At 51.6% G+C, this 23,796-nt stretch overlaps 1 protein-coding gene across 1 annotated transcript; it reads left to right on the forward strand.

Moving 5' to 3' along the window:
• Window positions 1-2,885: 2,885 nt before the first annotated feature.
• BGZ61DRAFT_484018 (uncharacterized protein) lies at window positions 2,886-3,843 on the forward strand (the record flags this gene model as incomplete). The annotated part of the gene is made up of 2 exons (XM_046249550.1): window positions 2,886-3,098; window positions 3,496-3,843. The coding sequence occupies 2 exons, from the start codon at window positions 2,886-2,888 to the stop codon at window positions 3,841-3,843; spliced, it is 561 nt and encodes a 186-aa protein (XP_046097636.1).
• Between the last annotated feature and the right edge of the window lie 19,953 nt (window positions 3,844-23,796).

The raw sequence follows: 23,796 nt of genomic DNA on the forward strand, positions 1-23,796 counted from the left end.
AACCACGGCATTGTGTCTTGTCAATGACATGCTACCATTTGGACTATTCCGTTTTGTTTCTAACGTCGGATATCATGTCTGCATGCAAGTATCTTATATTACTGATTTACTCTCGGTACTGTAAGAAAAATCGCACAAGCCAGAAATCAGTTTACCGCGTATTATGTGGCTTTTCATTTGTCATAGTGTTTTCTGTGCGGTCGATGATCAGTCAAATATGCCTTGACATGAGATTTTAAGGTCATCTGGTCTAATTCCAAATAAACTTCACTGGATCCAGCGGACCGTCCCGAGTGGTGTAATCTAACGGATGCCATGCGACAGACATTCCACTGACTCAACACAGTTAAAGGCCGTTGGTGAATGAATGGGCTTAGCGAAAAGCGGTCCTACTCCCCCACCGTTACAATTGGATGCTGTATGACATAGCCTGATCAAGTGGCCCACGGGAAAAGTGAAAGCTAGGGGAAAATGAAGGTACGGGAATAATAAAAGTTAGGAGGTGATCAAAATTAGCAACTGATCAAAACGAGCGATTGCCGAAAATTAAGTTAGTAAGCGATCAAAATGTGCAACTGTGTAAAATCTGCAGCTGTGTAAAACTAGCAATTGATCAAAATGAGCAAAATTAGCAATTCAGAAACAAGCAAGAACTTGAAATTAGCAAGTGAGTGCGCAAATCGACGAGTACCCAAATCGATTGAAAACGAAACATTGTACGTAGAACCATGCTCAAGGTGCAACACTTACGCACAAATTAGACTAGTCAATTGCAATTGCACGTATGCCCTGCACTAGCATTTTGGTATAATGATAATTTTCTGATTTAAAACCAACCAGCAGGATTGGGAGGCTTCCAATTTGAACCGGCCATTGGTGCATGATTAAAATGGATTCAAGGTGTGTTCCTCAGCGGTGGCTGCATTCACAGCGCGAAACGGCGATGGCAACCAAATGAAGCACCTGTGAGACCGTACCGCTTGAAATTCGCATTCCTTCGAACACAGCGGGAATTAAAGCTAACGGATATGCCGACTCGTCTCATCAGCATACTTATTAACAGCCACCCTTGACCACCCAAGTTCATGCCCCTTGAGAGGGGACTTTCTTATAGAAACCCTCCAAGTTTTATCGAGCCCGCAGAAAACAATAGTCTTGAGGAGGAAAGCAACGAATTTGCTATGTTGCATATTTGGCTGTAATTCCAGTCAAGATTCTTACGCGCGGAGTGAATGTGAGTTTGTCTCCAGTCATGCTTCAATCCAAGTATTGAGTTTAAATTGACCCTAGTCTGACCACTTAGAACAAGTATATACCGTAAATAGATCGTCGAGTAAGTTCAACATGGTAATTGGGAGCTCTTGAATTACCCTGACACGATGGGCTTGTCAACCAGCGCTTTCTGTCAATTTCCGCAGCCATCTTGTCTCAGATTACCTAATTTCTATTTTCTGAAGTTGGCCATTGTCTATCTTGTGTTGATGGAAGCCCTAGACACCTCGGATCTGCCTTGCCGGCAAATTGTTCTGGTTGGTCGAGTTTCGAGCAGGCGGGCTTCATTCCGCATCGCCGACACATTGGCGGGCACTATCCAAAAACGCCAGAGGCTTTGCAGCTGAGTGTATGAACCAGCCACACCACTAGTTCGTTGTTCTAAGCCTGTCATGCAGCTCTTGGCAGAGGGGTCCTTCCCCGCCAAGACCAATAGTGCTTGGTTTTAATTGGAAAATTGCCCACATCCTTGTGACTGTACCGAACGAAGAATTTCGGACGTCCGAAATATCGCGGTGATCCACGACATGCAGCGCACAGGACACAAAAGGGGACCTAAAGCGGACTAGATAATAAGTAATCAGACGCGGAACTGGGGCGCACCAGATACCACACGGCAAATACCGTGGTTTGGAACGCCCAAGACACACAGTTGGTAGATGGTGGGGGCCTCCCATCACTTCACTCCCTGTCGACATATGTCATGGTGCCTCTCTGCCGTGAGACTCCGCCCGCCTCACGAGTGACATCCTGACGGGCCACCAGTCTGGTCCTCACGAACCTGCAGCTACTCCCTAGCCTGTACAGAGCCTACATTGGAGCTGTATCGCTTGCACGCACGTCTTAAAAAGAGCCTGGTCAATGCCTAAATGCAGGTGACATGTCAGATGTTACGTCACTTCCAGAGTGAAAACACCAGCTCAGATCATCGAGGCAGGCTCACTCGCCCAACATCCAGGCCCTAGAGTCGTAACACCCCAGCGCCACGATTTCTTAGTGACCGGCCGCAGGCCATATCCCTGTCTCTTATTTACTAGCCTAGGTACCATCCATCCTTCAGCGGTCTGGCAGGACTACTCCTATAGGGCAGTCTAATTCTTCCCCGAGACACTGGTCTCCAGTTTTCAGCCGGTCTAGAGAGACAATGAGTAGCCACGCACCTTTCACTCTGCACTTTGCTGATATGCTTACTTCATCTGACGGCTCTCTGTTTTCTTATTTAAACAGTTCTTCTTCTTTCTCTCTTACTGTCCCTCGTCTTACTTTCCGTTTCTAAATCCACTACGTGTTGTTATCAGACACCAATCATTGCCGTCACCCACATACTCGCAAATCTACTTCCACATCCTCCGGTGATCCTCACCTAAGCTAGTTCACTCTGCACCTGCCTCATATACATCCCTCTCTTCATCAGACAGTGACTCGACAGCACCAATCAGTTGGACTGCCGTGTGCTCATCACTACCATTGCCATGTCGGTGTCTTCAACCATCGTCACCAAAGGCCCTATACTCAAGTAAGGTGACTCTGTCCATATCACCTCCTCACTCCCACTGTCAAGCTTTCAGTGCTAGGAAGCTGGTTGGGCCACAGTGTGAAACCCCTCCGCTAACATGTACCCGCAAACTAGCAACCCGTCGGGCAACCCTACCGCACAGAGAACGAGCCATATCCTTCAGTTTGGCGACAGCCCGGAAGACCCCGTCAACAAACGAATGCAAAGCCCATCTTACCTTTTTGGGACTCCATTATTTACTCGGAACCCGGATGTCGAGAAGATGATCGCTGCAGTCGAGAGCCTTACTCCTAAGCACGGCGGACTCTCCGTCAGTCTCTAAGGCATCCATGTGCAGGGTGTCAGACTACATGAGCGGCCTTCAGGGTCATGAATACAGTCACCTTTAAGCCATTCAATACTCCAATGAAGGCTTTGCGGTTTATGATTTCCTACGATTTGGTGTTGGTGTTCGTGGAAGATGGCATTTGACTTGTCAACAGCCCCCCGGCTCCCCCCCCCGGGTCCTTGGGTCTTTCCATATTACATCAATTTTATATCATTCATTTGGTTCCTTGTCTGTTCTTCATGTGACCGAATGTCATTCAAAAGACCCACGAACCGTTAAGATAAGGTTAGCTCCTCCATAGCGCTCAAGGCATCGTGTGGGGAGAACCACTTTTATCCGCCGCCGTTTCCAGTGGTGTGGAACAGAATAATTTAATTAGGATCAAGGAAGCGTAAGCATTGGTGGTGACATGTGTCAGGCTCCGAAACGCATCGAGGAAGAATTATCGAGGGACAAAGAGCGGACGAAAGCAGAAAAGGCCAGCCACCCTGAAATAAGCAGGTTATCGCCCTATTTTTCAGGGTTTGGGCCTCAGTCAGAGCATGGTAAAATAGTCAATTTCCCCTCACGTACGGCTATCGTGTTTGCGAAACTAGGATTGCAGCTGCCACCGTATTCAAGATCCAAGGCAAAACCAAGCCCGAATCTGCAATACGGCAAGGCGGTAATGCGGTTTGCGGATCCAGCGGGCGTCGGTGCGGTCGGCGAACATGTGGGCATTGGTTGAGCAAGGATTAACGGCGATCGCCTCATAGTGCGCTGAGCTTTGCGGCTCTCAGCAGGGGTCCAGCGGAGCGCACCACTGCTATTGGCTCTGACGCTGTAGTTGTGAGGCCAACTTAGGACTGGGAATGTGTCAGGTGCCTCAGCCGAAACATTATGAAGGCCGCTTAAGGTTAAATAAAGCACGCATGAGGTTGGGATGGACATGGATGGGACGGGACATGGGAGGGGAAATGTAAAGGCCGAACGAATGGCCGAACTGGTTTGTGCGTACTGCGGCCGCGAGAGCGGATTCGGTGAAGGGGATCGCCAGGGGATAGGTCAAACACGGAATACTGTTTGGTATTTTGTGAATGGTTGTATGCGGCTGTAGCGCAAATGTCACCACGATCGGGGAATGGGGAACGCCATATGACGACGAAATGGGGACAGTTCACATCGCCATGCTTTGCCTAGATCCGTTGGTTCACATCAATTGACATCCGGAATTTGTTTTGTATGCATTGCGTGGGAGGGAATCCTCGTTCTGTGTCTCAGTGCCGTGCAGCTACCTCGGCAAACCCTATTGTCTGCAACTGGGTCGACATCCCGGTGATGTAGTCTGTGCCACCTGATAATCTTCGATATGACGCGGAGGAGACACAAAGTAGAAACCAAATACTTTGGGAAAAAATTAAGTTATGGAAGGAAACAGGAACACCAGTACAGAAGAGACGGAACAGCACCATCTAGAAACACAAACGCCGCCAACACTCACGCCAACACCCACGCCAACACCAACACCAAAGGAAATTATACATCACTGAGTTAATTAAACCCACAATAATACTGAATTATTCAACGTTGAACCGCATTGCCAACGTTGAGGACCATTGACGATCCAAGCCCCCAGTCACGTTTGTGTCTTAGATGTCTTTGGCGTCATTGTAGGAATACTCGCAGTAGTCGTAATGATTCGCCATACTTCAGGGTCGCGAGTAGCCAGCGGAGTCCCGAAAACGTAGAACGGATTTTGCATCCGTGCATTCACAGGCTCATCGGGGTCGTGGGTGAGTCTGGGCATACGCATTGTTCTATATGGTGTGACAGGTTTATCTGTGGCGTTGCTATTTTGACGGGCGCTTTAAGCTTATTAGCGAGAAAGATTCACCTTGCGACCCGGCACGCGGGCTGGGACCAAGACCTTGGCAACTGCGGTGAAGGGGTCAGATCGAACGAAAAATTCGTCTCACCTCGTGACTGAGCCTTGGGCAACGGCTGTAGAAGATAACGACATGACAGTCGTGAGATAGATTAAGGCCAATATGTTTGACACCACTGGTTCGCCGTTCGGCAAAGAGGTGGACCAAGTGGACAAATGCAAAGAAACAAGTCGTGGTCTTAAGACAAGATTCCTTCCAGGATCAGAGAATATTTTCTGCTTCGTGGTGAGCAACAAAGAGCGCGGTCGTCCAAGTCGACGCAGCAATAGGCCAAGAGAAGTAAAATATATTGATGAGAACACATGTGCTATACTTCCTTCTACGTGAGGGCGAACATGGAGACTTTATAGAGAAATGTAGGCCATTGAAATCGAATGAAGCGTGCGCATGCTCAATGTGTGCAACAGTCCTGCACCAGCATGAACCCGACTCCCCGTGCCCAAGGCTAGAGCTCGCCCGGTCTGAGCTGGATACAGTATTACATGAAACTCGAATGTATGATAGGTGAATAAACGGAACAAGCGGATCAGCTGAGGTACGCACGAAGTACATCGCTTCCCGGGGCCTCGACGCTGCTCGGCGATGTCGGTTTGTGACAACTGATTAAATGTCCCGACAGAAAGTTTATGAAGCGGGGGGTTTTTCGTCTTCATTTTGAGCATCACGCATAAAGCCAGAGAAGGGGAAAGTTGGAGATTGCATATGCGGGTTGTGGTTGGCCAAGTGTGCTGAAACCAAGAGGATCCGATGTGAGGAAAGTCTGTGTGTCGTGAGGAGTCGGTGTAAGACGCTAATAGAAACAGAGAGGGAACGATTATTCGGGTTCTGATCCTTTCGCCTCAGATATTGATTGGCGACTGGGCGTTTGCTGGGAAGGGGAATCCCTGCTGCTGAGTGTCACCCCACTCTGCAAGGGAGAGGACAACAACTCGAGAACGTATGGCATTGGATCCATCCCACCCGAATGACAAGTGACCAATCGACCCCGCATTGGGACCGGGGCTTTCCAGACAAGGACCGCCCTGCATCTCTCGTAGGTTAGGATGTGACGGATGACAATCCTCGGCCGCGTTCGTTTCTGGCATGCCGGGATCCGGATCCTCTCTGCACCACATCTCAGAAGTAGGAGGTGACACGGTAAGGGGTTGGGTCCGTAGCTTGCAGAGAGATGCCGCGTGTCACCGTCTCAACATCGGTGGTTCCCTTGCCAACGTCACAAGGCGAGGGGCCTCATCGTGGGCGATTTCCTTGCTGACGCTGTAAGATCAGGACCAACCCCAGAACCGGCATACGGAAACATTAGTTCGGTCAAGACGTCGAGCTTGAAGGGCGCCGTCAAGGTTTGGAGGAGCCTGCCACACAACACCAGATATGTCCCAGCCCGCTCTTGACAAGTCTGTGTTGAGAAATGGTGCTCAAGTAATCCCCCTACATCCAAGCCCAAGTACTGCAATTGACCCGATATGAAAGCAAATGCCCAAGTAAGAGAATAGGGCGGCGTTGACGGGCAAGCCATAAGCAAGCTAACGGCAACTCTATTTGCCCGAATGCGACTCCGGCTAAATCAGTCGATATCGTGAGCCTCAATTCAAATCTGCCTGCCCGCAATCACCCACGTACGCATGCGTCGCCTGCCTAATTGCCCGTCTGCCTGCCTCCAACTCTGCGCGTGTGCGCGTGTGCGCTTATGCGCGTGTCTTGAGTGCAGTACGTCAGTGGCTGGCCGCCCGTGTCAACATGACACGACTCACACGAGACCTCGACGCGTCCTCCGACGCTCCGAAGGCCAACTCAGTCGGCAGCTCGCCCTGCTTTGGCACACCGCTGCTTCCACCTTTGCGCTTCCGACTCCTGGGCGCTCCCCGTTGAAGTCTAACCGCTCCAGGTGCCTGGATGCGATTGGCCATGGTCGGGGCGGAGGAAATCCTCATCTGGCCTGGCCGTGGGATGTAGCGGTTAACATTACAATTCAAGTATGCACCGTCGATCTGCCCCCAATGCAACGGCATCTCGGGTGGCACAACGTTGTCGGAACCGCATTCTTCTCCCCTCAAACTCGATCCCGGCCTGCTGACCGTTCTCAGCGTAGCTCAGCATGAACGCAAACAGGCCCGATAGTGACAGCGAGCTCGCCTCAATCAAAACAAAGACGGACACAAGGCGCGGCGCTGTGCAAGGTCACAAACGTTACAGCGCTTTACAGGGGCGCGGGGTTCTGTCAGGCAGTGTCCAAGCCTGAGACTTGCGTATGTGCTCGCCCCAGGAACGCGGTCTCGACCGCGGCAACACGTGTTGGTCCATTCCTCTAGGTCTCGGACGAAGGGGAGATGATAAGCACCAAGATGGTACGCATCGGTCAGACAGCTGTCATCTCCTCCGAAAAGGCGGCACGTCCTCCGTTGGCCGGGGGTTCAGTACGCGCCCGGTGGCAACAGATACCCGCTGGAATCCGGTCAGATGCTGCCCCACCTTGCCCCGGACTTGCGTCTGAAGAAACCTCCGTACAGACTTGAATAAGTTCTCAAATGCGTAGCCTATTCGGAGCGGCCACACGCTAGGTAGTCCAGGAAGCACCGACTGTAATCCAGCCAGGGGGCAGAGTACAGACAGTTTGACGCCGTCACGTGGGCCGCCAATCGCCCGATTAACGAACCATGATCGCCCCGGATCTAGGCCTCAATCGATTCCCGACGTCAGTGCGAGCGTGACGTAGAGATCCACAGGGCGTGTTTCCCGCCAGGCGAGCCCCAGTTACAGGGATCGTCGTAGGTTGTCATTATCCCTTTGAGTGCGGTAAGGCAACACTTAGGTCACTAGCAGGGGGGTCCAGCCAACCAGAGTATAGCAAATTAAAGGTACATAGATCCCCACCTATTTTATATGGTGATAGAAGTCCCAGCAATTCCCCCCTCTACATAACGCTACATTACACTGCTGACAGCGATATCGCGATTTCTTTAGTCTCTGACCTCTGTTGCCGTTGACTGCCCGTAACGGCTGCGGCCGACCCTCTCCAAGCCGTATTCCTTTACAAGCTTGACATGCCGAGGGATTCTTATTCCGGACCCAATTGTGCTGTATAACAGGCGTAAATTCGTCTCCAGTCCGAAATCTCTGTCGGGCCTGACTGTCAGACTGATACTTTGCGATAAGGTCATTAACAATACGTTGGCGCCAATTGCCCTGTGATATCTCCGGCTTCCACTGTGGCTGCCCTCGCTGCTGTAAAATATAGCTGTTAATAAGGGCTATTTCTAGCAGGAAGTCCCAAGCTAGAGCCCTCCAGCCGCCCCTACGGGCACGCCGGGTAGGGCTCCAATATGACCGCATTTGGTCACCGCGATCTACAGCACCCATCTCGTCATTGTAAACAGCAGCGATGGATGGGATAGAAATCAGCTTGACAGCCTCGTCACCAAAAAATCGCTGTATTGGCCGTGCTTGCATTTGGTCTGTTGTCGGTCTCTTCCTTATGCGTTCGAGTCTCTCAGTGCCCTTGAACACAGTGGACAGGAATAGCACGAGGGCGTTATCTTTCCATGCGATCTGATTGACCTAGCCGAAGACAAATTAGTAGGGAAAATCAATACAATCCTGTCTCTCTGACTGACTTGGTTATCTGCTGTCGGGATAGCTTTGATATCATTGAATTGAAGGCTGCCGGCAGCTGTGTTATCTGCAGCTTTGAGCTTGACAAGAGGCTTGTAGATGCCACAGTTCCTGCGGGCTGTGCCTGTGGCACCGTGGCCGCATTGTCGGAGCCGGCGAAAGAGGTCACAGGAAGAGAATAGGTTATCGAGAAATACATGGTATCTGGCTTCCGGCAGCAGATTTACTAGGGCAACAACCACAGCTTGGGTCGGGTTCAGATGGATTGTCTTCCTCTCTTGTCGCTGCTGCCGGGTCCGCCGCAGCTGTGACGGCAGGCGCCGGTAGCTCAGCCGGATACCAACAGGCCCGTATTTCCGGCCGGGCCGGTGCCAAATCCACCGCAGGAAATAGCCTTGTTGGGCTACAGCCCACACTTTGAAGCCTGTGGGGATAGGTTTATTAGGGACTGTTGTTGTCTCAATAGATCGTCCGAGAAAGCGGACCATACACTCATCTACAGCAATAGATGTGCCCGGAATATAGAATAACGTAGACGTATGTTGTATATGGTCAGACCAAGCCTTAATCCGGATAAAGGTGCGGCCGTAGAAGCTTGTGTTAGGATCCTTATCGATGGTTGTAAAGTTAAAGATCTGAAGATATCGAGATAGCAGCTGGAATCGGTCATAAGGCATCCATTTAATTACTGGATGAATAGGGCGTAGATCCTTAGATCCAGAAGTCTTCCAATACAGCTTGATCTGCGGCTCGATATGTATTCTCATATATATCAAGATCGCAAGCCATATGTAGATTTCGGCAACAGAGGTCGGCTTCCAATCCAGCAGCCGAGACCGCGGCTTCAATCTGCAGCTGCCATCTTCATGCTGCTCAAGCCGGTGACTGACCCAGCTGTTGGTGTATTGGGCCCAGCCTTCTACTAGGGAAACAGGCAGGAATTGCTGGAATAGTGACAGCGGCTCCGGGGGTAGGGTTGTTATCTCAGGGACCCGGCTTGGAATGACCATCGGATCGAAGTTGTAACCGCGATCCGGAACCGGATCATATATCGGCCGGCAGGTGTTATCAGTCGGCTGCTCGCGACGGCTGTTATCAGTGCCAATGAAGCTATTGTCATCATACGCATTGACTGCCTGGCTGGAGAGCTGTTGGGAATCCATAAGTGCACACAGAATGAGTTGTACGGTGAATTGGGCGGGGTTGATTCTAGCGGTGCTTTAGGTCACTCTAGGTACCTCGGCTGTGGCAGGGGTGTGGTGGGTCCCGTGACCTAAGTGTTGCCTTACCGCACTCAAAGGGATACGCGGTACGAATTACACACCGGCTCTCCCAGTGTAAGGCTCTTGGAGTCACATGCTACGACGCAGGTACTGTGCTACCCTCGTGGCCTCGGGATCAATCTGCCTTACTTAGTTACTTAGTCAAACGCGGAAAAGCATATGTCCGTCGGCGAAATGACACTTCCGAGAAGCACCCATCCTTCGCCTTTTTGACATTGGATCCCCAGTGTTTGATCGGGAGCAATGGGTTTCGGTTGCGCAACCCATTGTTCTAGATATCTCACGTATTTGTAGTAACTAAAAAATTGATTTGGTAATTTTTTTATTTAAGTTACACTTCCATTGACATGTTTTGTACTTCGTACTATCGCATCGCTCTGTGATGCAGGTTGTGTGAAGGACAGGGTCCAGTCTCATCACGTGACACAGTGGCACAGTGCTGTCATCCCACACACTGTGTGATCACACTGTACCACAAGGGTCCTTGAAGGCAGCCTTTAGGGCTTCCCTTCCAACTCTAGATAATTCAATCAAGTCAAGTAATTCAATTCACATCCCTGACGGTGATGACCTCCTTTTGCCCCTTTGGGTAGTTCATTTCCACTGGTTGGCTCCAGGGTAGGCCTGAAACTAGCGGGGCAACCAAATCGCACCAGTTATTTCGGCGATGGCCTGCAGAGCCAACAGAGGCCACGGCGGCGGTGTATTTGGCATCTCTGTGTATATTTTATCCTGCAATTATCCAGCTCATTCTCTAGGGCCTCCAAAACTGCTGATTCTTAGCAACTTTTGCCATTATTATTTTACCATTATTATTTTGCTATTATTATTTTACTACTATTATTTTACTATCTCGGCAACGAAAACAAGGCACCCACCGACACAGCAGTCGCTTTCTATCTAATCTTTATCTTCGCCTACGGTTCCACAGTGAATTGTGCGGCATATTTCTGCGTCTCTGAGATCTGGCTCACTCATCTCCGCAGTTCTGGCAACACGATTGGGCTCGTGACATTTTTTGCCTGCGCGATAGGATACACAAGCTCCGCTAGACTGAAAAACTCACCCGGGAAGAGATTAATACCAAGTTGGTGACGAAGTGGAGTTGCAGGTACCGGAAGAGTTGGGGTTAAGTGAGAAAGCAAATAGCTGGTCGGAGGATGTCAAGGAGATTCGAGTCGAGAATGTGATAAGAGGGCTAGAAGTGGGATGTGGGGAACGATGGAGAATAAAGCTATCAAGATCCTGTAGACAACAATGCGCAACATCGTCAGCATACTTTTGGTCAAGGATGACTCTGCGCCAAATAACTGCATGTTCTACACATATGTGTTTTGCAGTAGCTATTCTCAAATACCACCCAGTGGAGCCCAAAGCGCCAAGAGGAGCATGGAAGAACCAAAATTACGGCCATGTTCTTATGACTACCCACTCGATTGGCGCACTGAGGGTTATGAAGAGTGTTGTCTGTGGAGAGTTGAGTGGCATTGTGCGCAGCCAGAATTCCAGACTTCATTTGAACTGCATCTTGCAAGCGACGGAACAAATTTGACGAGGGCTGATTCGTGACGAGTGAATACGTTGTCATGTTATTTGATGGTGAGCAAGCCTAGTCTGGAGCTTAGTAGAGCCTATCCGGAGATACGCAAATACGTCGGAGTTCGGGCACGTAAAAAATGTTTTCGAAAATGGGGGAACTGGACTTGGCCTGAAAGGGTCGCAACGTGGGTGGATCTTCAGCCCTCCTATGACAGCTCATCTTGACAAGCTTATCACTTGTCGTTCTGTCATCCGGCTCGAGGAGGGGGAGAATGGTGATGCAGCTCAAGGAGGGGGAGAACGAAAATAGGGCTTCAGGAGGGGTAGAGGGGTAATACGGCTTGATGAGGGGTAGAAGGGGGATGCAGCTAGAGGAGGGGTAGAATGGTAATACGGCTCGAGGAGGGGGCGAATTGTAATACAGCTTGAGGAGGGGAAAATGGTGACGCCGCTTGAGGCTGTGTGGGATTGGTTGCTTGCGAGTCCTCTTGGCCGATTGGGCCCGAGACCAACGTCCTTTAGACGGACTACACAGTCTGGAACTAGTCCTCTATAAAGAGCTCGTTTCTTTACTACCTGATATCCTCGAAGATGACTGCGACGCAACAACCAGCATTACCTGTGGCACAGAGGCTCTCATCCTCTTTCTCTTCTGCAATTTGACCACTGTGGCGTGTCGTGGAGGACCGACGTCTTGGCCATCTACTACATACCCGCAGCCTACTCCTACACCCTTGCAAAATATTCTTGTTGTTTGCTATCTGTCTACTTGTCTCCTTGATTAGTAAATCCGCCTCTCCACACCAGTATAATAGTGTCAAGAACTACGCCATACCGACCCCCCATCAAGTCACTGCAATCGATACGATCTGCAACACTTACCATGTCGACATCCTCTACCAACGTTGCCCAAGGCTCCGTGCCAAGGTAGGATGTCCTTTTGTTTGGTTTCTTTCTGCCAATTTCCGTCAACGTGGGGCATTGTGCTCTCATCTCGAGAACGTCGAACCACTCCGCTGATAATACTTTACGGCCGATAGTGACAACTCAGGCTCTCGTGGCACAGCAACTCGCATTGCTCGGTTCGTTGTTCACGATTCCCAGCAGCCTGTTGGCGCCCGAATGCAGAACCCAGCATACACTCCTGGCACGCTATTGTTCGAGCGCGATCCGAGTGTGCAGGGCGTATTCGCAGTTGTCACGAGCCTTATGGATAACCCAGGAGGTCCGATGCCAATGCCAACACCAAAGGCTTCGACGTAGAACGACAGACGTAAATATTGTTGGTAGTGACACGGCAAGGTGATGGTGTCAAATCTGTCTAGCGGAAGCGTTGCGAGTCGTAGACTCAGATGGTGGCGATAGAGACTTCGTGTAAGGATGGTGTATCCTCGCAGCCCTCGAATCTAAGCAGAGCAGGGGGACGGCTACGGATTTGCAGGTCTCTGTGTGTGTATTTGTAACGAACTTCAATGCAAAGATGTCTCTTGCCAAAGGGTCGCGTCATTATCCTAATCGTAAATCGACAGTACATGTCAACACCAACACAAGACACAGGGCAGCTTACGCAAAATCACATCACCTTTACTATGTACCTCCGGCAGGCCTCCGTATCTTATCGTTACAGAACACGCACACCACCTGTCTCTTGGGCTGCAGACCCCCATCTGTGCATCATCAAGTGGGTCCGCCGATGCTCTTGGTCACATCGATGTCGGTCTCAAGCTCCGAGCTCCGGGAAGCGCGAGACGGTAGGGGTAGGATCCGTCTACAGTCCCCGGGGCCCAAGGCTGCTTGCGCCCGCTCGTTCACAGTACCGCCCACAAGAATTACAAATATTGGCTGCACTTTGCCAATTGTAGTCCTTGTAGGCTGTACTGTTCTGGGAACTTACGAATGACCTTGAGACCCTTGTCTGGTCAATGACGTGGCCCCGTGTCTTGTCAATTTATAGCACTCCTCTAGGTAGGATGCAGAACCGCCCTCGCGCCGTGTATCGGCCGAGACCCCGACCTGGCCACAAGGCCAAAGTCATGGGTATCGGAGACATACAGGGCAGACTCCGTACCTATTGTGGCGATTTCCGCCCTGTGGCTGTACCCAGACGCTTTGAACGCCGAGACCCCGAGAAGCGCGAAGCCGCGGCAACCCCGGAATGGATCTCACAATTCCCATCAGGCGCCAGTTTGCGGGCAGGCCGCCTCGGTCGTGTCGGATGGTTCACGCTCCCTGCTCGCCGCCACCGAATTGGCGACGCGCCTATTCTTCCAAGCTCGCGGATGGCCACTGGAGACGGGGACAATTTCTCATTTAATTATTATTATTATTAAATCGCAAAAATTGCACATGAGACTTTGGCGGCTGGTGCATTTAAACGGGCACGAGACAATACCGGTTCAGAGTCGTGGCCGTTGAATCGTACAGTACCTACCTGGGCCGCCTGAGAATACTTTAGATCCTCCATTAGACAGACAGCGGTCCTTGCGGGCGCAGACAACCCACAGAAGTTCGTTTGTCAAAAAAAACCATGGTTCGCGCACCAGGAATGCGAGCCGGTTGCCTGTTATATTACCCCCTGGTGGGCTGGTTATGGCGGCCGCTGGCATGGTAGGGCGGCCGAACGGGACCCCGTTCCCCGTGGAGAGGATGCGCTGGCCACAGCACGGCCGAATACCTTATTGGCACAAGCCACTCGCCACATCGAAAGCCGCGACTCCACCTCCATGGGTACTTGTGTCGGGATGGGGATGGGAAATGTGCCTTAAGTGGACGGCTCAAGTATTGAACCATCAAACGACTGCCCGGACCGAGTACGTATCTTTCGCTCCCTCCAACATATTAAACTGAGGGTCGGTGTACTAGGTACCTAATGACTTTGATTCGGCTCAGCCTCTCAGCCTGTGGGCTGTGTCCCCCGGTGAGCAATTCGCTTTCCTCCATGGTGATATCTTATATAAGTACAAACTCGCTCGCCCTTCTAACTTCAGCATGCACGCAGCGTACCTTCATCAAGCACTCTTATGGAAATTGGGTCTTCATTCTCATTTCCTTCTCCCAGCAAGCCGCTCCATTTTCCGAGCACGTATTATTCCTGGCATGACAATCGCCTTCGTTGTCCACCACCGAACCGCCACTTTCTTCCGACATCCTGACATCTCCAGCTGAGGACATCTCCTCTTCCATTGCTCTCTTTGTTGTTAGTCAGAGACTCTCTTCATTATTAGGAGATTCCACTAATGGCGTCAAACACTAGGGAAAGCCTTCGTCCCATTCAACCATTGTCATCTACCCGCATCATCCCTAACATCGCCATGTCATCGACCAACACTGCCCAAGGATCTGTGCAGGGGTAAAAACGCTGCCTTCATTCTCTTCAGTCGATCTACCATTCCTCATCTCACTTTCATACTTCCCGTTCGTAAGGTTGCTTGGCAAGTTGAAGGGAACCCTCAGCTAACCAAAGCTTCCGCACGATAGGAACGTCCAAGACAACCGCAACGTGCCACGTGGAACCACCAGTGTCCCCCAGCTATTCGCCTATGCCACCGCCTACGAACCCGTCAATGCTCGAATGCAGAATCCCTCCTACATCGCCGGCACCCCGCTATTCTCTCGCGACCCCTACGCGGAACGTGTGGTCACCGCCCTGACGCTTACAACCCAGACGTCTGCATCACAGGCCGCTGGAAGCTTCAATAATTTCGCAGGTTTTGGGGTGCAGTTTTCCACCAAGTAACACAATACTAAGGGGACGGTAGTTGATCTGGCAGCAATGAAGAATCAAGTGGAATGACGGTCTCTTCGTTGCGTCAGTAGAGGATAATAGGACTTTTCAGAAATGTGATTAAGCTGCGATGGGGGAAGAAATTAACGTGTTAATTCATGAATGAGCTAATGAGTTGATGCGTACATTGCCTTTGGGTATCATTGAAACCTATCCACGGGAACACTTGTTTTCTCCGGGACTCCCGAGGATTTTCTCGTGTTTTAGTTTAGAGTCATGCAAAATATGTCTTTCATCGCCCTATTTATTTTCGTGTTCCATCATTAATGTTGGCATTCTAGCGTCAGATCTCCCTTCCAAGTAATGTCCTCATTCTAGGTTGGTAGGGTATATTTGATAATGAGGGATAAGTGAGTGAGTCGCAAATGTTTGACGTTGGGTGTTGGTGTCCGCTCGTGGTTTACATATGGGAATTCAAAAGTTACTCTTTGATCTGTCATATTGAACATTTGCCCCCATGACTTATTCATTTCAACGAGCCCCGTGAGAATTCTTGGGATGACGTGTGGCGGGGTGAGCTGGAGTCACTACCCCCACGCTGACTCATGTTACCCCTCCACCCTCACTTGCGAGAGCCGAGCGAGGAATACGACTGTAAGAAATGCATCTGCCAAATAACAACAACACCATCTGTAGAATCCCGACATGGTAGAACTGGCCACGACAGGCGCCGGTATCGATAGCTTGGCGCTTGCGTGTCGCACATGTGACTACGATTACTTCTGACTGCATTCTTCAAGCCGGTGTGTGTGTGTGTGTAAGAAAATTAACGCCTGTGATCAGGATTTTTGTATCGGACATGTTTTATCTAATTTGCGAAAAGAGTGAAGCGGAAATAATAAAACAATGTGATCCAGGTGTTACGTGGGTGTGTGGTGTGTGAGACGGGAGCGACCGGAGATGGGAATAAGTGATGACAAGCCAGATATATTCCAAGGCCGACCCAAAGACTCACCTCGTGTCATATGTCCACCTTAAAACCGTGATTCATCCCGCTCTGCGGCTTTGCGGGCGGCGTTCACTTTGCAGCGCGGGGTCAAGTCACGCCGGCCTCTCGTTCGGGGCCGGTCGAATAAACGCCGACACACCGTAGTTACGGGCACGCACCCTCCGGGATTCGTACTCTCTCCGCGTACGAGCAGTCACTGTATCCCTCTGATTGGATCTTCTATTTTTGAGATGTTATGATGGGTCGGTGGTTCAGGCAGTGCTGATTCAGCCTTGTGCCATTCCCGCCACGCAACGCACGAACGGTAAACTTGCCATGGTGCCGTCGCGCATCCTATCAGGCTCATAAATAAGCCTTTGGTCCTCTCAAAATGAGCGGGATTGTTTAGCTCCAGCACTATGTTTGGCATCTATGATTCTTCCCGTCTCTTCATCGTCGTGTCTCGCCTCACCGTTTCCTGGTTCTCTAAATTTCCAGAGGTACGCCACTGGACATCCCCCACCATGTTATACAGCCTGTCCCTCTGTACAAACCTCACTGCACATCCGGCATCAAACTAACACCACCAATAATCAGGATTTCACCACTAGATGCTGGATAATTAGTCTTGCCTACGTCCGTCAACATGGCAACCCCCCATCCAACCAATTCTGGCCTTGGCTCCAAATCTCTGTTAGACTCCTTTTCCTTCCGCCTGTTCCGTCCCAATCTTCTGTTCTGCCCGTGAACCCCAATCTCCACTACCAGCCCAATGTGAAAGACTCTGTATCCCTGGTAATTATCCTTGCCATTGACCCCAATATTATGTCCTGCCGCATGCAATCGCTCCTGGCCCCGTCGCTCTGAAGCTGCACGCTGCACGAACCACTCCACTGACAAGAACTTGCGAGTTCCAGGAATGCCTCAGCTACCTTAGCTACCTATGTCAAGAACACCGACGATCCCGTCAACGCACGAATTCTGGACCCTTCCTACAACCCCGGCACTTTGCTGTTCGTGCGCGACCCGCATGTCCAGCATGTGGTCGAGGCTATTGAGAGTTTCGCGCCAGCGACGTCACCACCAAATGCATCATTGTTGATGAAGAATTCTGGGCAGGATGTTAACCTTGCTAGAATAGGGGGCCAATTTGACGTCTAGCCGCGCAGCTTGGACATCGATCGTGATTTGATTACAAGCAATGTTGGGAGCTGGGGCGAATTCTCGTTGTGCCGAACTGTCGATGAGGGTAGTAATTCTTTGTATATATTTTGCCTCCACTCCATAGAGTTTCAAGGATTTACCTGTAACTTAGTCTCATAGCATGGACCCGCCAACAAAATTTGATGCGTCCAAGGATGCAAAACATCAAGTGCGGGCGACACATGAAAGTCGCCGTCAAAGTCACCTCTGAAGTGAAGCTAAATCAGGCGCCAAGATAGTGTTAGCTTCGGGTGGAACCGAACAGGCTCGGGCGGGATCACTCCCGTCCGCCGCTATTCGGTGACCCCACCGCTCTTGTCACTAATGCCGTGCTCTGCTGAGATTTTGTATTCGTACCGCTCTATGCTAAATTGTGCGATTCTGCCCTGGATGGCGCGCCGCGCTTGATAACGAATAAAGGTGATGTACAACCCATGATTGTGCATGAATGGCTTGTGGTGATGGGTGTCGGGGGCATTCAGAGAGGCTCAGCGGGGTAACCAAGCAAGTTCCGCTAAACCCGTCGGTGGGCAAACGGCACTTCAGCGGACCTTTGAGCGTCGATGGGAATAGTTGCATATTTTTCACGGAGTCGACAGGAAGGTCTAATCAAGGTTTTACGAGATGTTACTCCACCTGTGACGTTTGATGACAGGAGACATGATGTTTCCGACGGGTGGGCCGAGGGCGAAGTCAAGGTAACCTAGGCCTCTCGGGCCCGGCGCTATCCCCACGCCGTCTTCAGGCCATCTCCAATCCATCTCGAAGCTATAACTTAGTAGCTCGCCAGCCCTTGTATAAATTGTGCATCCCGGATAATGCACGCGTAGGGACCCATCAGTGACATTTAAATGGCATCAAACATATGCCCTGCATCTCTGGAAGGGGAGCGTAGCACCCGGGCGACTACCGCTGCTGGAGCAGGCTCACCGTTGACGAAATAGCGGGCGAGTGGGTGTGGTGGTTGCTCGCTGTCTAAGAGCACTGATGTAACTGCTGCGTGCAGGTGAAACAGCCGGTTGGAAATGAGCGAAACGGATGACGGAAAAATATCTGGTCAACGAGACGTCGCTGACCAGACCCTCGGGGATGCGCTAGCACCAACGACGACGCCACGGGACCGAGAAAGTAACGAGGCGAAAAGTGCCTTGTATCTGATCAGCGAAAGCACGGGCGCGAACCGACACGATCAGGCCACACCTGCGCCAGAGAAAGTGCACGAACGAGCTGCGAGGTAGCATCTCGGAGGCCTAGCAGGAGGGCGTGATGAACTTGTCACAGTGTACTGATAAAAGTTTTCGGAGGCATGCATGCTCGCCGCCCCCTGATGGTGCCTGGTTCCTCAAGAGTGGTGCCATTGATCTGCGGCTCTGCAAGATTAGGTCCGGGGCACGCAGCCTCGACCGGTCCATGACACATCTCTTGGAGGGTTGCGTACCGTCACCTGGATAGGTGTTCTCTCTGCCGTCCATAACCCGAAGCCCACGTCATTCATCTACTGTGTCCTCGGCCCCTGGCTAGAACCCTGTCTGTTCTTCCTCTATCCCCCATACTGCCCCTCCCCTCAAGTACCCCGCTTACCGGGACCATCAGATACCCCATCCCGGCTCTGCTGTGCCTTGCTGTCTCATTTGATATCATGGATTAATACATTTGACTTCAAATTCCACTTGGTCACTATATGGGTACCGACTATCCCGGGTCGGAGCCGGTGTTATTTACCGGTGTCATTTTGTACCTGGGCGGCCCGGCTAAGTTTTATCTCAGTCGCTTGTTTACACCTTGCGCAAATGATGCGCTGTATTCCTAGCTGAAATTCTGGGGCAGGATACTCCCTTGACACAATCCCTCGATTTTTCAGGCTACTGGGCGCTAAGGGAGGGGGAAGAAGAGCCGCAACCTTGTGTTCAAGCTTAACTGGATTTCCACCGGGGGACGGACTTGGCTAGACCCCTCAGTGGGATCATACAGGGGCATCATAACCCTGGCAGGGTGCAGACTGATTCCGTTCCATGGCAATGCCGCTCGCTGCTTGGAAAGACCATCTGTTGCGCTGCCGCCTCTCACGCGGCTCGGTAACGTAGACACGGCGCCCGCGGTCTCAAGAGTGGTGTCATTCCGTCCGCGCCTCCGCCAAATGGGGACAGCTTTAGCAAGGGTGCAACACCCTCAGCCGTCGCCAGCAGGCCATAAGTTGCACAGTACGAATACTGGTGCGAGTATGTTTGGGTACTCGCACAGTGCACCCGGCCATATTTTGTCGCCCAAACTTGACATAAAGCATCTGCGCACACCTCCCCACCCCCCTCTCAAAGATCGATGCCATGAAGACTCCCCACCCCCCTCTCAAAGATCGATGCTATGAAGACTCCCCACCCCCCTCTCAAAGATCGATGCCATGAAGACTCCCCTAGCCCACGGTTTCTGCACCGCGCCCGTCTCATACTGTACACTGTTTTCTCCACTTCGTTGGCTACCCGGCGTGTCCTTGGCGTCGGCTGCGGTTTACCTTGGCGATTCCTGTTCTGTCACCTGGACTGCTCTCCCCAGCGGCCTAGTACCTTGCCTTGGTCCTCAACTCCAACCCCTTCCCCGATCCATGACCGACATCACGCCCCACTGAGGATCGCCCTCCAGGGCTGCAACTTGGTCATTCCTTTACAGGCTCCCGCTTTTCGTTCACCTGTCCGCGGTCATAGTACGCCGGCTGCGAATCCACGTCTTTCGACTATAGATTGACCATCTCGTGTCTGTTTTGGCCAAATACTTCACGCCCCGCCCTTGCCCTCCGTATGAACTCGAGACACCGCCACTACGGGACGTGTCCAAGCGCGAGGTCCCGGAAAAGGAAATGAAACAACCCACCAGATAAAGTCCTGTAAAGGCTACCATGACAACTATTGGCTGCGTACATGTCTCACTCCCCAACAACCATTGGTTATGCGGTAGTTTCTTGAATGTGCCCCAGAGACGGCCCCCCCCCCTCCCTCTGATGCTCTTACATCCCTGCTCCTGCCCCGCTGTGGACTTGGCGGACTGGGTTAGTGGCAGTGCCTGCCCAACGCCCCCACTTGGCATCTCGCGGGTCACAAAAGCGCCTGTATCCACCAACATCACAATGTAGCAAGCCCAATCCCCAGATTTTCCCGGCCCGCTCTGATACCCATCATCAAGATTCCACCCCCAAGCAGGCACATTGAAAAAAATGACCACACTTTTCTATATAATCTCTGCCTCTCCCCTCCCATTACCTTCACTGCAAGACGCTTGAGTTATCAGCAGCAGTATCAGCTTGGTTCAATTTCTTCGCCCCTTTGCATTTCTGTGCCCATTACTGGCTTCCACTTTTGTCCTTGCCTTACCAGAGCTTTCTCCCCAGTCCTCAAATTTCCCTTGCCTTGACCAACTTCTTCATTACCATTCCATTCTTCTGTGCGCCCCTCTCATTCTTGGAAAGCAGCTTGATACTGACTGGCACCAGGGCCCGTTGAGCATCTACTTCCACGGACGCCATGTCGACACCTACTTTCAACTCTGGCCCAGGGCTTACCCTCAGGTATGTCGGTATTTCTAGCTCTCACTCATTCTTTCAAATACCCTTCCTAAGTTTCCAAGCTACGGGCTTTGGAATCTTTCTGATGAATAAATTCATTTGCTAATACAGCATCCGAACCTCAGCCATTCCTCAAGCAACAACGACCATAAACCCGACAACACCCCCGGATTTATCAGTACCTATACCTCCACCGATGCTGATAAGCCCGTCAACGCACAAATGCAGAGTCCATCCCACACTGCGAGGACTCCACAGTTCCCTTATGACCTCTTCACCGAGTCTACGGTCGGCGTCCCTACGGGACTACCTCACCAGCCATTTATGTTCCAGGGCGCCGGAAACGTGGGTGACCTTGCCGGCACAGGGTCCCAGTTTGGATCTAAATGATAACACTCTTTAGTGGATGATGTTTGAAGATATGATTGATGGTTACTTAATGATGGATTAACACTTATCGTGTTGGTGTTGGTTAGAATGTTTGTTCTGTTTTAGATGATGCTACTCTAAACTTTGACTAGTTTCGCATCCTGTACATAGCTAGAAATACTTTGCCGGTTCAACGACTCACTGCATTGCACGATTGAAGATTATCAACCAGGCGATCCTTGACCCGAGTGCCGATGACATGGATGGAATGACGGACCACTTTTTAAAAATAGGCTGAGGCTGGAGTGGGGGAGCGTGAGGCCTTGCTTGTCTTCTTGTCGATTTCTGGATTGTGCCGGGGTCGCACGTACCCCGATCCCCCTACCCACCCAGCGGTCCAATCAAGGTGACCTGGTGACATTCATTCCATCGCCATAACGGGCCCTCTATTTCCGGTTGGTGAGTTCTTCTCCTTTAAGTAAGTAACTTGAGGCCCTTGCGTCAGACTCGGGCGGCTTCCCCACGCCCGTCTCCAAGCCATCACTCAGCAGTTTATCAGCCCTTGCATAAATTTTGCATCCCCAATGATGCATACGTACCGGCGCTCAATGCAAAAGAAACGCGGGCGATGGTAGTGAGTGGCTTACCAGTTGCCCTAGAGCGCCGATGTGCTGAAAAGTGAACGCAGTGAAATGAAAAAATGAAAGGGAGGGCGGTAGGCTGCGCGCCGCTTTCCTCATCAGTGGGAGGGAGCTTAAGCTCGACCTTAGACGTGCTCCGTACAAGCTCGCCACTTTCCATCGGGCGTTGGATGGCAGCACCCTGGCTGTGGGCTATGTGGAGGTTTTATTGGAGAAAACAACTTAAATGTGACAGGCCGGTAGCCAGCACAAGAGTCAACCTCGTGGCAGCTTCGACACCAGCGCGGGTGGCTTTCTCCAAGGCGGCGTCACGGCGTCACGGCGTCACGGCGTCACGGCCATGGGACACCCACGCCCCCACCCGCCCTCAAGGCGCTTCTCATCCCCGAGGCACGTCCCCGCGTGCCTTGGATGCGCTCCTTAGCCCCGAGGACGAAGCATTCGCCTCACAATGCTCCGGAGGTACGTACCTTCAGAGCCCTGGGCCCGAGTCTCCGATCGTTTGAGGCCTGTAACACCGCGTACCGCGCACCGCCGATCCTCCTCACTCTCACTTCTCCCGTCGGCCCGGTCTCGAATATCCGCGTCGCCTGGAACGACATTTCCTCCACCATTAACTCTTGAGTGGATGCCCGCCATCCAAAGCCCTATTAGTGACATAGGGCCTAGACTCGCTACCCGTACGGCACCTAGTCTGGGGCTTCACTGATCCTCGCTCCACGATGCCCCTCGCCCCTCGCCCCCGCCCGTCCAAGAGCCTGCAGGTTCAACGTCATCGCTCGTCGGCCACTGCGCTTCACAACACCTCCTTCGAAGTTCATGGGTCATGAGACCATATTCGGCGTGATAGCAGTCATAAGTCGCCCGCCATTCCGGTTCAACAGGCGGACACGCACCCCGCTGTGTGACCCGCTACCCCGCTATGTGGCTCCGCTGTCCCCAAGTTCCCCTCCATCCAATAAACCTTGCGATATATGGTTCGCGATTCTTCAACATTGCCTCGTATCCTCAAATCCCCACGAAGGAGGGTCTCAATTAATACCGGGGCGGTTCCGGTACAACGGGCGGCAAAAGTGGGGTTCGCGAGCCGCAACCTATCTTGAGCTTGAGTTTGGATCCAGTGCTGGCTGTTTGGGGCTGATGGAAGTGCGAAAGTGCGGCAGGCCCCTAAAAATCGGTGTAGGCGGTCTCGATCCATTGCGACACCGGTCTCTCCCTTTCCCAAAGCCACCTGTGAGAATGTATAACTTCAACCCTTCCGATGCCGCAAACTTGAACTGGATGCATCTTGATATTTCGTATTTTATTTGAATAAAAAATCCCCCCATGATAATACAGCCTCCCGACTCGGTAAACGCGAATTGAATTCATCTTCATATTTTGCACGTTGTGTTCAACGTAGAATACCCCCATCTCTATTCCGAATCAGTCTCATTCAATGCATATTCCCATCATAGATTGATTGGAGGGGAATGCCGGACTCAGGCCCCGCACACAAACGTCACTGAGACAAATGTCACCCTAGGCTTTCCATTCACGGGGCGCGAACACCGGCAAACCTACCCTGGGTGTAAGCTCCATGTCAGCCGCATTTCCGCAACTTTCGTCCACATTAAGTATCCTCCGACAACGACTAGGGGCATCATTCATTAGTTTCCCTCCGGACCGTCCGCGCCACGTAAATTTATGATATTGCTCCCGATCGTACAAATACTGCTGGTTTCCCATACTCCCTTCGGATATTCCTACAATGCTCAGCAACCAACGGCAGCGGCAACAGCCGGATCAGGTCTTTGCATCTCTCTGCCGACCACTTACTGCCTTCGAGGTTGTCTCGCCTGCCCAC

Source organism: Ilyonectria robusta (genome assembly GCF_021365365.1).
Source record: "Ilyonectria robusta strain PMI_751 chromosome Unknown BGZ61scaffold_28, whole genome shotgun sequence".
In the NCBI taxonomy this organism is placed as follows: Eukaryota; Fungi; Ascomycota; class Sordariomycetes; order Hypocreales; family Nectriaceae; genus Ilyonectria; species Ilyonectria robusta.